The sequence below is a fragment of the Acomys minous genome (assembly GCF_964271855.1).
Source record: "Acomys minous genome assembly, chromosome: 6".
NCBI lineage: Eukaryota > Metazoa > Chordata > Mammalia > Rodentia > Muridae > Acomys > Acomys minous.
In genome coordinates, this window is record NC_140487.1 from 73690211 (window position 1) to 73707040 (window position 16830).

At 39.7% G+C, this 16830-nt stretch overlaps 1 protein-coding gene across 1 annotated transcript in view; it reads right to left on the minus strand.

Annotated features, from left to right (window-relative positions):
- Nucleotides 1–16830, minus strand: part of EXOC4 (exocyst complex component 4) — a 739217-nt gene that overhangs the window by 390700 nt on the left and 331687 nt on the right. The window contains exon 10 of the mRNA XM_084787371.1: nucleotides 9803–9899. Coding sequence (XP_084643497.1) covers nucleotides 9803–9899 — 97 coding nt within the window. The remainder of the gene's footprint in view (nucleotides 1–9802; nucleotides 9900–16830) is intronic.

Genomic DNA, 16830 nt, shown 5'->3' on the forward strand with positions numbered 1-16830 from the left:
GCTTGCCTGTCATGTGTAAGTCCTAGCACTTGATCCTACAATCACAGGAAAAGGAGAAGTAGAAGGAAAGACAGAATAACATGAAGTGCAGACTACCATCCCACATTATCACCAAGTCTGCATGGTACTTATGAATATATGAATTTTAACATGGTATAAGATTTATTGTAGAAGCATGGGAAGCGAAGGAGGGGGAGCAGAGAGAGAGAGAAAGACAGACAAATTAGGAATAAGAGCGAATTTATGCATTTTATACCTTTAGAAAGTTAAATATTTTAGGCAAAACTTGATCTGCTATACATTCTGCGTTTTATCCAACATTTAATAAATACATTAATGCATACTTTTATGTTGATAAAGATATACCTACATACTTCTGAAGGTTAACAGTGATAGCCAATTAACACAATAGAGACTCACATAAGACAAGACTCAGGACGCCTCTGGGAGATACCATCTAGATTAGATCAACCCCTCTGCACTCCTGTGAGGGACCATCTGGATTAGTTCAACTGAAGTGGGAAAACTCATTTTACTTGGGGTCCATATATTGAATAATAATAATATTATTAATAACAATACTCTAAGAAAGAAGTTCAATAAAGCGTCATGCACAGTGTCTGACAAACACTAAGTTCTAGATAAATATTTGCAGGGGGTTTAAGAAATAATAAATTAATGAAACACTATATATATGCATATATATATATATATATATATATATATATATATATATATATGAAACATCTCTCTCTCTCTCTCTCTCTCTCTCTCTCTCTCTCAGTTAATTATAAAGTACAGTCAACCCCCTCTCAACGTCAGAGCTTAACCTTGAAAATCAACATGTCAGTCTGGTGTGGTGGTGCATAGGTGCATAGCCTCTAAGGGCAGCACTTCAGATAGAGAACATGGTGGGCTACACAGAACACCCTGTCTCCAGAAAGATGGTTAAGGAGTGATGCTGGAGGAAAGGAAAGAGGGAGAAATTTACATAGCGATCAAATCATGTGTAACAGAAAATGCAATAAACTAACACTAGGGAGTGGGCAGCTTAGAGGAAAATGTGGGTTCCTTTTTATATAGAGAAATAATGCTCTCAATTTTCCTAAAAGGGTTGAAATGAGAATGAAATGGCCTCGCTCAGATGCATTTCTGGGCTTTGAGGAACCTCTATCTCACCTGTCCAGCAGGCTCAGGTTTCTAATTGCATTTTGAAGAACGGGTCCAGGGCTGCTTCTCTTACAATTTTCTTCATAATTCTTATTTCTATCCTTACCTTTTAACATTTTCCCATCACACTTCATGCTGACACACAAGGCAAAAATAAAATTTAAAAGGCATCAGTGGCTTCCTAGGTGTGAACACCCTGAGCATTTGTGGCACAGCCAGAGAGCTTGAGATGGCTGGCAAGGCACTGAAGGTTACAGCAATCCTAGGAACACCAAGAGAGGCCACAGGGTACTAAATCTCAGTAGGTACACGGGCTGTGACATATGACAGTTGAACAAGGAGAAATAGTTATAAAAAGCATAGGAAATTAGTCCAGTACACTATGAAGAAGATATAGTTTTTAATATGCAAAATGAAAAGGCAAGATTCCAAAGCCATTCTGAAAAAAGCTTTCAATATAATAGTTCCCCCCACCTTCGAAGCTGCTCTAGTTCCCCCCATCTTTGAAGCTGCCCTAGTTCCCCCCGCCTTCGAAGCTGTCCTAGTTCCCCCCGCCTTCGAAGCTGTCCTAGTTCCCCCCACCTTCGAAGCTGTCCTAGTTCCCCCCGCCTTCAAAGCTGCCCTAGTTCCCCCCGCCTTCAAAGCTGCCCTAGTTCCCCCCCCCCCCCCCGCCTTTGAAGCTGTCCTAGTTCCCCCCGCCTTCGAAGCTGTCCTAGTTCCCCCCGCCTTCAAAGCTGCCCTAGTTCCCCCCATCTTTGAAGCTGCCCTAGTTCCCCCCGCCTTCGAAGCTGTCCTAGTTCCCCCCGCCTTCAAAGCTGCCCTAGTTCCCCCACCTTTGAAGCTGTCCTAGTTCCCCCACCTTTGAAGCTGTCCTAGTTCCCCCACCTTCGAAGCTGTCCTAGTTCCCCCACCTTTGAAGCTGTCCTAGTTCCCCCACCTTTGAAGCTGTCCTGGTTCCCCCACCTTTGAAGCTGTCCTAGTTCCCCCACCTTTGAAGCTGTCCTGGTTCCCCCACCTTTGAAGCTGTCCTAGTTCCCTGTAACTCATGTCACTGGTCTGTTCACACTAGTCTTTCAGCTCCCCACTGTGGCGCAGAGCACGTGCTGGATGGCGCCAGCACCACGTTCCTGTCCCAGCCTGCTCCCTCTGTGGGAACTTGGCTCATCACACTTACCAAGCTCCTCCCCTCCCCGTTGAACTGAATTTCTTGTTTTCCCCCAAACTAGATTATATACCAACTTTCGCTTAAGAAGGTTAATTCAATATTAGCAGTTATCTTTTTGAAGGTTAATTCTTAGTTCTGAATGATAAGTATATTCATAATGGCCAAATATTCAAACAATAATTCATGAAAACTTAAAGTTATGAAAGGGCTTTGGTATTAGACAGATACCCTAATATCAAAGCTAGCAAAGTAGAAAGAACTAATGAGAAAGAGAAAGGGAGGAAGAGGAAGGGGAGAGGACACGGGGAGGGAGGAAGAGAGGGAGAGAAGAGATCTGAAGAGAACAGAGAATAGTAAAATCTTCCAAATTGAATAGAAAGACAATGAATAACCTACAACTAAAGGAATATGTTATTAAAGGCAGAGATTATATTTCTCTCTAGGTATGCCTATATTATTTTGATTCTAAATTACATTATCAATTTATATTTCTAAATCAGATGTAAATGGGCCCATGGCCAGACATAAACATACTTCATTGATGCTGAGTAGGCATATTTTGGCTATTACAGTCCAAAAGAGAAATGCATGTTCAGAATACATAAAAAGCAGTACAAAAGCTATGTAAATTCTTCCACTGAAAAGGTCTACTGCTGGCCTTTACATGAGAGCTATCAGTAACGTTAGTGGACAGTGACAGGATTGCTGAGTAGAGTATCTCAGCGGCACAGTGGTGTTTTTAGTGCAGTGGGGTGAGATTCTACATCTCAGGAGTCACAGCAAGAGGAAAGTCATATGAGTACATTGCTATGACAAAACGAAATAGCAAACAGAAAGAGAAGACAAGAGTGAGGGAAAGAAGGGCTCAAACCAGCCATGATCTGACTATCACCTGAGTGTCCCTCCTACTCAAATGTGGAGAAGACAATTCATGCTAAAAGGATGGAGAAGGCAGTCAGAACTTCTTGTCTTGCCAACAGCAATCAGCACAGTGAGGTCATGTTTGATTTAAAACAAAAACAACAAAAGCCAAAAGAACTTACTGATAGAAACACATCGGTCCAGACCTCAAAAGCAGCACTTTGTGTCAGAAGTACAGCAACAGAGGCAAAAAGCGTGCGTCCACCACTTGAGCATCCTGGCAACTCCGTTTCACCCAGGCTGCTGATTTCTCATCATTGCCTTCCAAAGGACACTTCCTGATTTTCTACCCGTCTCATTACTTAGAGCCACATTCTAGCATTTACTCAAATCTTTACTTCTTCACTAATCTTTCCAGTTTTTTTAAATTTCCACTTTTATAAAATGTAATTATAAGGACTTTTTGTGCAAATGACCACCGAACGGCTTCTCCCAACACTGTGGAAACTGCATGCACGCACACATATGGATGGGTGGTTTGGCTCCTGACTGACTTCCATTCCACTCAGGTTCTGTAGCCATGTGCAATATGTACCACATAACAAAAGTTAAAAAGCTTAGAATAAAAAAAAATGTTATCTCCAAATGTCTGACACAAGATTAAAAGCAGTTTACATTTACAATGTAAAGTTGAAAGCATGTACTCATATGTGGGTTTTAGAATCTACATAAGCCAATGCCTCACTGCACCTCAGGCATCATAGGTCATATAGTCTGAAATAATTTTTCATAATTGAGAAAAACTGTTGTGTTTCTTAAAAATGTAACACCATAGCCAAAGTGCCTCTCATGTTTGAATGTCATCTTCTGGACTGTGTAATTGCCAGCACCTTTCAAAATGTGCACATTGGCTTTAGCTCATTAAGAACAAGCATGTAAAGCTGGACGTTGTGGCGCATGCCTTTAATCCCAGCACTTGGGAGGCAGAGGCGGGCAGATCACTGTGAGTTCGAGGCCAGCCTGGTCAACAAAGCAAGTCTAGGATACCCAAGGCTATACAGAGAAGCCCTGTCTCAAAAAAAAAAAAAAAAAAAAAAAGAATAAAAAAGAACAAGCATGTATCTGTATAAAGTTATCACATGCCCACAGGGGCTCAGAGAAGCACCCTTTCTCATATCAGTGCACACATCAATTTACATTAGTGGAAATTTCTCAAATATAAACACATTGGCAAAAATATAGAGAATAATTATTTAAACTCTTGACATCCATATTTACTCTAAATATTAAAAGTGTAACTTCCTTTTAAAACAAACTACACGAACACATACAGCTCCACATATCCAATACTAAGAAATTCACTTCCTGAATGAGGGCAAAATGCCACAGAAACACGGAAAGACTTTAACGCAAGGTTTCTATTAGTTAGACTTCATAATCTTTGAAGTGTTTTCAAAACAGACCCTTTGTATTAGACTAGGTTTAGACTAAAATGTAGTTTGCCAATAAAGCCATTCTTCTGTGGTTATTCTATAAATTTGGAAAGATTAGTACTCAAATACTACTACAAAAGCCAAAATCAAACCATGACTTTTGTAATGAAGCTCGCCAGACCATTCATTGCATCAACAGAAAATAATAATTTCTAAATAATTTTTGAAAGTACACTGTACGAGAAATCACATGGAGGATGAACACTTCAGGGCACCTGATTTTCACCACAGAGCATTGCCAAATATAACTAGAGAAAATACCACCAAAATGAGCTACATCAAGTGACTCATTCTACTCTACCTAAATCGCTGTTAGGAGGGGCATACCGTTTCTGCTACGGTAACCTGTACTAACTACACTAAGCCACACTGACCTAGTCCTTAGCACGAGTTCTTCTGTGCCTCAAATTCAGTAAGAGCCCTAATACAATAACTTTTCCTGAATACTGATATAACCAAGCTTTCTCTATACTTCCCTAGCCTTTGGGAATTGTAAATGTTATTAGTTCATATATACATAAAACAGGGTTTTTCTGTCTAGTTCTGGTTGTGCTGGTCTCAAACTCACAGAGATTGCCTGCTTCTGCCTCCCAAGTGTTGAAATTAAAGGCATGCACCACCATGCCCAGTCCTATGTTTTTTAATGTCTAAATATAATGCCCTCTTAATTTAAGCAAAAGGAAACCATTTCTGTTCTAGCCACGCTGAGTACAAGTTCCTGGTCACATGCTCCAACAGGGAGCTTTGGGGAACACACCCTGGCACTCATCAAGCCCTTGTGATTCTTGGACCACATTCTCCTCCTGCCTTTCACTTGTGTTTCTTCTGGCCATTTCTCATCTTCTGCTTCTCTGAAATATTCAGGGTCACTTCTCTTACCACAGCATCAGATACGAAAAAAAGTAATGCCTTCCCAACTCAGACTCTCAAAAGCACCCATTAAAGAAACACCATACTCTAAAATCCACATGACATTTGATTTTTTTAATTTTTAAAGTATAGGGTCTTTGGATTCCTGAGATATAATAAGGGCATTTCCCAGTCATGGAGTCATAAAAATTAAAACGCGAAAATCAACATACAAATTAATCAACTCTTTGCTAACATACAAAGAAAATTAAAACTCTCAGTCATTTAGACAAGAGAATTTTTGTTTCACTATGTTTTCTTCTTATTTGGGTCAAGAGGCAGAAACGCTGATTAAATGGCTTTTTCTCATTGCAAACCTTCACTGGAGTTTCAATCGCTCACAATGTCTTGTTAGGCTAAGACTAAAGCAAGCAAGACAATTCTATATCCCATCTTTTAAAGATACAAGATTGACCAAACGTAAGTAGTAAAGAAAATATTAAACAAACATAAAGGTCCAGCTGAGTTAATGGGGTGAACAATTGGGAGTCAGTACATTTGTCTCCAACATCCCATGTGATTCCCTAGTGATGAGGTTGCCACGGTTATGGGGAGAATGCAGAAATAATATTACACGGTTACCAGAATGGAAGTAAGACCTTGTAGAATAATTTTATGAGAGCATAGCACAAATGATTTCTAGGAATATACCAAACAAAATGATGGGAATAAACTCCGCAGTGTTCTCAGAAGGGCAGTTCAGTTTCCAATACAGGACCCTCTAGGCACTAAAGAATGCGCTGCCAGGTGATCAGAGGTTACAAAAGTGCTGTCTTCATGAATGACGTATACACAGCTATATGCGAAGCTTCAGGAGGATGGAGCGCTAGTGGTGACAGATGCGGGGGCAGGCAGCGGCAGAAAATATGTCTCCCTTCAAGTGAGGAAAATATTTGAGCTCAGTGAAAGAAACAAGGAAGCTTACACAGTACAGCAACACAAATCATAGTTGTTACTAATTAGCTCCTGACAAATGTCATTGTGAGGAAGTTACTTCTGAACCTCATAATCATGATGTAAATTATAAGATAACTACCATGATCAATTAGAAAAAGTTTGGGATGAGTCAGGAACAGAGTAATTTGAGCTAAGGAGAAAAAGTTCTGAGCTTAGCAGGAGGAAGACGGTGACTAATGGGCACAGAATACGTGATGATAAGAATTGTCAAACTGGTTCAAGAGAGACCCTGCGTCTTTACATTCCCTGACAGGTATGAAAGATTCCACACTCACCTCCTTCCCAAAACCTGCTGTGTCCAGACCTGTTAACTTCTGCCTCCCACACAGCTCGTGCTACCCAGCAAGCACCTCAGGGACAAGATGTGATCTCACCTTGTGTCCTTACGCCTCCAGGAAGAATAGTCCAGTAATAGCCAGTAACAAAACTAAGGGAAAAGAGCCTGGGCATGAGCTAACATACCCTGCTAAGGTTTTCATTTTAAATGTCAAGTCTCCTGTTCCTCTGACATCTTTGCATTCTTCTATTCTATCTGTCTCGCTTTGGCATACTGTCTTTTAAATAGGGACATGGGCTTAAACAGTCTATTATGACAACTACTAGTGAAGAGTTAACTCATGATAAAAATTAATGTGTTAAAATATACCATATATCATATATACACCATATAAATGTGTGTGTATATATGTATGTATATATTGAGTCTCCTAATTACAAAATTTAATTTATAAACTTAGAATGTAGAGAAAATGTAGGAAAATAATAAATAAAATTTTAAAGTGCTAAAGGACTTCTTAGCCAGTTGAAGTTTTATAAGCCTGTTATTAGATTTTAACTGAAAGTCAATAGTGCTTTTAAGGAGCAAGGCTTGAGATTACGCTAAGTGCTAATGTAAAGCCTGCAGTTATGACCAGCTTAGAAGAGAATTCTTCTTGCAAGCCATATAATATTTTTGTTAGTTATATTAAGAGATGCACAAAGAAAGAACCAATGATGAGTCATGTTGTGTGACAAGCCTTCTTCAGTTCTTGTAGACAGTAACTTACACCTCTGCATTAAAACACAAATGGAATGAGTAAGCCATGTGGGCACCCGAGATGCTGCCTAACAACTCTGTAGTAGAAGGAGGGCTGCACTAAAAAAGCCTAGTCACATGATTCGCCTAAGTTCTGCCCTCCATAGGCCTCCTTCCATAATTGAAATAAACGTATACATTAGGGCTTAAATACATGGCTAAACTGGGCAGCAATGTACAGTGTTAAACTGAGTTTAGAAGAGGCCTATATAGATTCAGGCACATTTGTTTTCTTAGCAATTAGCAACACTAAGTTAAACATCAATTGAAATTGCAGAATGCATGCTAAACTAATTAACATATGTGAACAATATTGTTAAATACATAAAGTTTACATTACAGTTTACCTATTATAGGCAACATACATCAACAAACTCAATATTCTTATTCTTCTTAATCCCATGATTCTAAAGTGAATTTACTTGCAGCAAGAGTTTAGAAAGTTAATGTGTTATTCTGAAATACATCTTGTAAAGAATTCAAAAGTTTCTGTTCCATTACATAAAATACAGTGACTATAAAACAATTCTTTACAGAGAAAAGTAATATTATATTATGTAGCTAAATTTAAAGTTTTTTTATAAACTGTAGTAAAACATATAAACATATAATATGAAATTTTCTTTAGTAGCCATTTAAAGTTTACTGTAAAATAATGTAAAGTCTGCACATTGCCTGTAAGATCAATTAATACAGCCATTATGGAAAACAGTGTGAAGGTTGCCCCCCCCACACACACACACCAACTGCCAATTAGGAAGAGAATTACACGTGAACCAGCAATTTCAAAGTTAGGTACACACCCAAAGGAACAGTGGGAAACACCAGAATATCCTGCAGCTGATGACTGGATAAAAGAAGTTTGATATTTAGACACAATGGAACACTATTCAGCCACAAAAAATACACACTGCTGTCACTGTGACAGCAAGGGTCAAACTGCGTGATCTCGCTCTTGTGCTACTTCACCTCTACGACCTAAGAGGGCAGCTTTGGTTAGCAGAAGAAGGGATGGGTAGTGAGTGGATGGGCAGAGGCTGAGCAGAGGCAGGAAAACAAAGACCTGGCATGTAGTTGGGCAGTAGGAAAGCTACAGACAATAATGCATACTTCAAGATGCAGGATTCTGAGATTTTTGCCAAAAAAAAAAAAAAAAGGTACATGTCTAAGATATTTAACCTGGAGGTACAAGGTTCTTATATGTATGAAAACATCACAGTACCCTGTTATATCTACAATGTTTGTTCTTTACATATTTTTAGAAATCAATTGAATAAAGCATGGTATTAAACACAGCATCACAGCCTCCCTTAAGTTTACAGACAGGTTTAACTCTGTCGTGCACACAGACCTCCAGAAATTACTTACTATAAGGGAAAGTTTGCAGTCATTGAGCAATTGTCCTTTAACAAACGCAGAAATGTACCTGTTTAAAAGTACTTAGGACTTAGAATATTTTTTTTTGTAAAAACAATGTAAATTATTCTTTCCTACGAGCTAGTATAATTGTGATTACCTTCCAAAACACAAAGCAATATATTTAGTTCTTACCAGCATTAAGCTCTGCAAATCACATCTGTTTAGGGATGTGCTAATTCCCCAGGGACAGTGGAGGAGTCATCCGTGTGAACGAGGAAGAGAGACCATGGGGTCCGTAACATGTTTTTCTTGTGAAAAATTACAGCAAAAAACACTACAGGCTTGTGTGCCAGGGGGCTACGCTGTGATGCTGCATTTCTGTGACGCAGTGCAGAGGTGCAGTAAGGCCACACATGGACACACAAGCAAGAGCAAGACTGCGGTTAGCAAATGTGTGCTTATGAAAACAGATGGCAGGCTAGATGACCCCAGTGGGCCATGGCTTGCCAACCACTGAGACAGATCCAAGAAAGGGGGAAGAGGAGAGGAGAGGAAGGGTACCACTAGAGAAGAAAGTAAAGAAAATCAAATCTAAGTGTCTGTGGGCTAGCACTCCGGAGAACAAGGAGCTGCTGGCCTCACACTATCTGGTCTATTGACTAACTTTCATTGTGAAGCCTTACAAAATGAAACAAGTTTCTTTTTTCCTGATGACTTGACTCAATGGTAGCTGAACTATTGGCACCCAGCACATCAGCATAAATAATGAGAATATTGATCATGGGTAAGTACATCATAGGGAGGCTGACTTACCTCAGTAATGGATGGAAGATGACGGTAATATTCCTGGCTCCAGGTTTGCAAACAAATTTTGTTCCTCCACCTTCGATTAAGTTGTCATCAGGACCTCCTTCCGGGAAAGATGAAACTGAGAGTTAGTTCATTAGAAGTTTTACAAATTAGCAAACCAAGACTATCTGCGTGAGTGTCGCACTGTCACAAGAACCACCTCTTAGGTCACCCACAGTATTTACAGTCATTGCAAACAATATGACTCAGGCTTTCTCTTCATCCATCTATGGCATAATTACCCAGAAAAGAAAAAAAAAATGAAAGCCCAAGAATAATAATTGACATAAGGTAAAGCAATGGGGAAAGGTAATAGCAGAGTTGAGAATATAACGTTTCTCTCCAGTCAGCAGTGTCTTCCTTGGACAGTAGGGCACACAGACAAGGAAGAGTTACATTGAAGGCATTTCTGGTGGTAAGATGTATGTAAATACTATTTTCCACACTACCACATTAAAAACCCTCTGAATGAAAGACACACTAAGATTTTTATAATACTGGGTTAAAGAAAGAATCCTGGTCATTAAAATCATTTATTAAGATCTTTACTTTATCACACTAGAAAGAATAGTTATTTAAATAAATATTTTGTGTAAATTGCTCAAGTACATTCTGTGAGTAAATGTAAGAAAAATAAATTTTGGGGGGTGAGGAATCCCAGTGGTTAAAGCACTGAGTGTTCCTTCTAGAGGACCTGGATTCAATTTGCAGCACATGGGAGGTCAAAGCCATTTCCAACTCCAGTTCCAGGGGACCCAACGCTCTCTTCTGAACTCCTACAGCACTAGGCACACATGTAACCCACAGACATACATGATGGTGATACACATGTGAGCACACACAAGCATGCACATATTTGCAAGCAAGCGCGCGCACACACACACACACACGCACACACACACACATTAAAAATAAATGTAAAAGAAACTCATCAAGTTATTCTTAAAACCATAACATGTACCCACTCCAGCTCTCAGAATGACTGATTCGAAGCTGGCAGCGTTCATGATTTCCAGTAAGCGCCATGCAGTATCACGGAAAATGTGATTGTCTTAAAGGAGGGTACCACACTGCAAGCAGGATGGTATTTCAAGCTGCTGACATGTATTTTGCAAAATATAAAATGGCTGTTCTCTTGATCCTATCACAAGTCTTTAAGCAGGGTTTGCAATTCCAACCAGGACTTACATTCTTCCCTCAAATGATGCTTAATTGGTAATTAACTGAGACATCACAGGGTCACAGTACAGGAAGTAACTGCCAAGTCACACACTCTGAGGCAGTAACAATTTCCATCACTGTTTTCACAGATTTAGTTGCAGAGAGTTTAGACTACAGAGCTGCATATAACTTCAGGAGGTAGGAGAAACGCTTCTACTACCCCCACATGGATTTTTGAGGGTTTTGTTTTGTTTTTGTTTTAAGTGAAATTCTTTTATTTTATTTTATTTTATTTATTTTATTTTTTTATTTTTATTTATTTATTTATTAACCATTTTTTTATTAATTTGTTCATATTACATCTTGTTTGTTAGCCCTTCCCCTGTTTCCTCCCATTCTTCCCTCCCTCCCACTTCCCCCCTTGTCCCCTCCCCTATGTCTGTGATTGAGGGAGACCTCCTCCCCCTATATATGCTCTAAGATTATCAAGTCTCTTCTTGGTAACTTGCTATCCTTCCTCTGAGTGCCGCCAGGCCTCCTCATCCAGGGGACGTGGTCAGAAAAGGGGCACCAGAGTTCGTGTGAGAGTCAGATCCCACTCTCCACTCAACGGTGGAGAATGTCCTGTTTGTCGGCTGGGTCTGGGTAGGGCTTCGAAGTTTACTGCCTATTTCTCCTACTAAGTGAAATTCAACTGCTACAATCTCTAGCTCGTCTCCACTTTTATCTACTCCAAGAGGAGTGGATTCTTTAGGTTGGCAAAAATTGAGAAGAAAAGGCAGGGCATGATTAGCCTGGTTAGATCCGGTATTCCGTCTGAAAAACCGTGATGCCTACAAATGCTAAGTGACGTTATGGAGTTTGGTTGCAAGGGTAGAATACTTACAGAACATGTGCAAACCCTTTGTTCTGATAGTCAATACAGGGAGGGAGGAGGGAGGGAGGGAGGGAGGAAAGGAAAGAAGGAAGGAAGAAAGAAAGGAAGGAAGGAAGGAAGGAAGGAAGGAAGGAAGGAAGGGTAAAAGCAGTAAGGAATGAAGTTGTCTAACCACCTCTAGTAATGGTAAATAAATGTGTCTCCTATGTTTAGCTAGTAAGCCATGTGCCTCCTAACCAGGTTATATGATTTTTAGTGCATAACTGGTGCTTAACTCTTTATTTACCTCATGTTCTTTCTTGTCAGTTTCAGAATTCAAAACCATGTTATATGGTGGATTTCTTCAAATATATACCTGACCTACGCTTATTTTTTTCTCTACTTTAAAACATCTCTTGATTAGAATTAATTGCATGATATCAAACACAAGCAAATCTGGCTTTGCTTTATTACCTATCTTGGTGGTCGCTGAGGCATCGAGGAGATTGGCAAACCCACGTGAAGCTTCAGTGGTCTGTAGCAGGGGCATCAGCATTTAGACTGATACTATTTGGATCAGTTGTTAACCTTCAGAGCACAGTTCTGAGTTTTAATAAAAATACAGGCATGTACAGCTCTTTCTTCAAATTATCTGTGTCACAACACAACAACTGGAACCAGGCCTAGTGATGTCTCGCTAACGTTTGCATCTTAAATGAAAGCATGAGGATTAACACAAGGACTCTGGGTGCAGCTCTGCTGTAGAGAACGCTCTCTGTGTGAGCAAGGCCTGGGCTCACTGAATATACAGGACAAGAGAGAGAGAAGAGAGAGAGAGAGAGAGAGAGAGAGAGAGAGAGAGAGAGAGAGAGAGAGAGAGAGAGAGAGAGGTCTTGAAAAAGGATAACAGAAACACTACTCCTTAGGAAACCCCTTCCTCAAAAGAGCATTAAACAGTTACATATACAGAAAAGAAACTAAGGATAGATTCTTCTGGCTCAATGATTTTCCTTCCAAGATCACAACATGTAATCAGTATGGAATCACAAGGAGAGGTGTACAGGGGAAATAAGGCTATATTCTGCACTCCAGGAACAGCATGGACAAAAACTCCCAAAAACTTTATATGAGATGGATGCAAAAACACACAATTCTATTCAGTATGAGTATTATCTCAAAGTGATATGAATTAAGATAAGTGAATTTTGATGATTTCTAAAACTATCAAATGCTATGATTTTAAGGACTCCATACTTTTAAAACAACCAAGCCACAGTTCTCCAAATGCACCGCATACATGGCGTGCATGCTCAGCCTGTGTACCTCGGCCACAGTGGCATCACTTCTGGAGCGGCATTTCTTCTACCGATAGCTTTAAGACCAATATCTAGTTTAAAACAGACAACTCTGTTTCTGAAAGCACACAACTCCACTAAAAGAAACAATATAAAACAACCCAAATAAACATAACATATGTCACTCTATGATTTCATTAATGTTTGCATAATGTATCCCTACATAAAGAGGTTAAACAGGCATGCATCTGTTGCTTGGGTGGAAAAAGAAATGGAGACCCAGGTGAAAAAATATTCAAATTAGATGAGAAAGCATATATGAAAATCTACTGTTAACTGTCAAAGCCCAGCAAATGTGAAACCGAAAACAATAACAACAATAAAACAAAAAAACAAAAAACAAAAGAAGCCCAATACCAAATATGAAGATGGGAGCCACTAGAAATGTCAGTGGAAGAGATGAGGCTGTGGTAGTGCAGGAAGAAAGACAGGGTATAAAGTTCCAAATTTAGTCACAGCCCACTGATCAAAACTCCTGGGAACTGAAGGAAATGTTGAGAGATTCATGCAGTGTGCTGGCACGAAATAAGAGTGAAAAATACTTTAACCCTAAACCAAAATTCTATGTACAGGAACCTTGTGTGTTCTCTTAGCTCCATGCCTATGTACACCCTCACTGCATCTGATATGATTTCCTCTCTATAAAGCAGGTGTCTAAATCTAGGTTATTAGATGCTATGAAATATATGTGTTTCTCCCGCCCCCAATACCTGTATGGGACTCTTAACCTCTAATTCACAAGTATTGACCAGGAGGGTGATCCTGCACGGACTCAAGCAAGCCTAGGACACAGATGGCTGTGCGGCTCTTCTCTTTCGCGCTGCCTCTGTCTTCTTCTATTAAGGTATGGTAAGCAGAAACATCACTTGTTGCCTCTTAATTTCACCTGCTAGTCCTCCAGATCTATATGGCATTGGATTTCTGGTCATTAGAGACAATTCAGTCTGTGATATCCTCTTATAGTAACACAAAATTGACAAAGTTATTGAATTATTAATTTAAAAAGAAAACAGCATCCCAAAGACCTGGTTTTTGAAAAGAAAGCTATCAGAACCAGAAGAAAGGCCCTGACAAAAGTTCGCAACACCTGAGTGTCTCTCCCACCAAAAGGGACTCTGCGTGGACTCTTGGCACTTCAGTGTTCTGGAGGAGAAACAGAACTCACCTCTCCTCACAGGCCCTCCCATCCAGCCAAGTAGCCTGGGAACTGTTGTCAAGACCGTTACGGAGCGAGCTGCTCACATTCCGAGACGTGCACTGACCGCGCAGGGACAGCTCTGGCCCATATTCATTATGCTTGCACTCTAATCTCAGCTGGGAAGGCCAGGCGATGGGCACCAGAGAAAATGGTGAATGATGATGGATGGTTGGAATGGAAAAGAAATTGACGGTAGGATTACAGGGAGGCTGTACAGCACAAGATGATGGAAGAACACCCCAGTTATATTTCCTGCTTTTTGCAGTGAGGAGAATGGTTTGACAAGCTCTCCCTGAAGACTGGCAGCAAACCCCAAGGCCAACTAACAACTGTGGTATGACAGCATTTTAGTCCTCACAGACCAGCCCATTCCTTTAGAACTCATTTGGAGAAATTGGCTGCTAAACTTACCTACTCCTTGACTCTTTCCAGCTAAGATTTGCTGTCATTGATAATGAATATAGTCATCTTAATAAAGCAGAGAAAACAGCGAATACCACAGAAAAAATAGGAAGCAATGTTCATCGTTGAGATGGAAATGATCAGAAAATCTGTAATCAGATCCCAGATCTGTTATTTATTATTAGTATAATTATAATAAATTCATTAAAATAATCTTAGCCTAAGCTAGCCCATTTATAAAATAGAAATTATGGTCAATGCCTTCAAACATAATGTGTTAATGTCTAAAAAGTATATAAAGGGACATTTAGCACAGTTCTTGATATACAAGCACATACACCCTAATGAAGCAAGTCCACTTTTCCTTTTGGGGATATCAGATAGACAGTGTGTGTGTGTGTGTGTGTGTGTGTGTGTGTGTGTGAGATAGAGAGAGAGAGAGAGAGAGAGAGAGAGAGAGAGAGAGAGAGAGAGAGAGAGAGAGGGAATATCTATTAACATATTACTTTAGCAACAGTTATGGTCATTACCTTAATGAGTCCAACATTGAAGTTGTAACAAATAAATTTGATACAAATGAATAAAACATTCCTGTGAGTTCATTTGCGGGGAACAGTATCACTGCAGTGACAGACTGAGAAAATTGCTAGGATCACTTATAGTGTGACAAGATGAAACAAGCTGCTCTGGACTCTTAATTTTTCAGTTAAAGTAATCAATATCTAATGTATACATGCAAGTACTGTGAACAAATGCCTGTGCCGAGTACTTAAAATAGAACAGAATGTGGTAGTGACTTCCATTAAGTTCCAGAAAGCAGCATGTCCCAAATGACATTCTGAATGTGTCCTGTGTTTAAAATTGGCTCTCAACATAGCGAAGAACTGCAGTGAAGATGGAATGTTTTACAATGAATGTCTGACATTAGGAAAGGCATGCAGAATAACAAATATGGAATTCCTAATTGCATCAATAAAAACCCTGTTTAATTGGATCTAGGCGCCAGCTGAGTAGTCTGAGTTTCATGAACTGGGGTGCCACCTTGGCAGAGGAGGCAGCCTTGCAACTAAGTGCTTCAGCATGTGTGTATTCTTAAAGCATGCCGTGCCCTCACAACCTATTCAGGTGCTACCACCACCTCCAGCCTCTGACGGAGACTGGACACCGCCCTGGGGTATGGCCCTGAATCAAAGAAAAAATAATAACAAAATGTCCTTACCCTCAAATGCTTTAACTATTCCAGTAAAGCAGGCCAGTCAGGACCAGTGGTTTAGTTTGCTAAGGGTGACTTTGAAATAAAAGCAGGCAAAACAAAACAAAACACCAAAACCACAAACCCACCAAAAAACAACAATAAAATAAACAAACAAAAAACCCAAAGATAAACAAATAAACAAAGAAAAAACCAATCCACTTCAAAGACAGTAGAACATTAGGACTCAACTTGTAGGTAAGGATATAAGACTCAACGAAAACTCTATTTTAATCATTGATGTATCCCTAGTACCTGGGACAGTTTCTAGAATATAATAAGCATTTATTGAACGAATACATGTACAAAGGAATTGAAGAGAACATCTTCTCTAGAACAAGTGAATCGTGACTAGAAGCTGCCTCCGAATAAACAGCAGATGTAGTTTTAGAAGAAATAGGATCAGCCAAAAGTCCAGGTTTTAAGAAAAAACTGAAAAGTTAAGCTATTTATTACAGCATAAGTTGAACAAACACCTTGAGAAATTTTTCACAATAGCCCACATGCATCTATTCATTCTTGATTTCCTCCACTGTTATGATCAAGGCAGGCACTGTTACCCGGGATTTAAATAAAGAAGTCGTTGGGGCAGGAAAAGAGACACAGAGTCATAACAGAGCTACCATGGAAGGAATACTGATAAACTCCTTATAAAAATCTCTGCTCCTGGCTGTATTAATAGTCCTGAAATAGTACCACCAAATACAAACATAAGAACTATAGGCTTGTGGTAGGGAAGCGGAAGTCCATTTTTCTCAGGGACACATA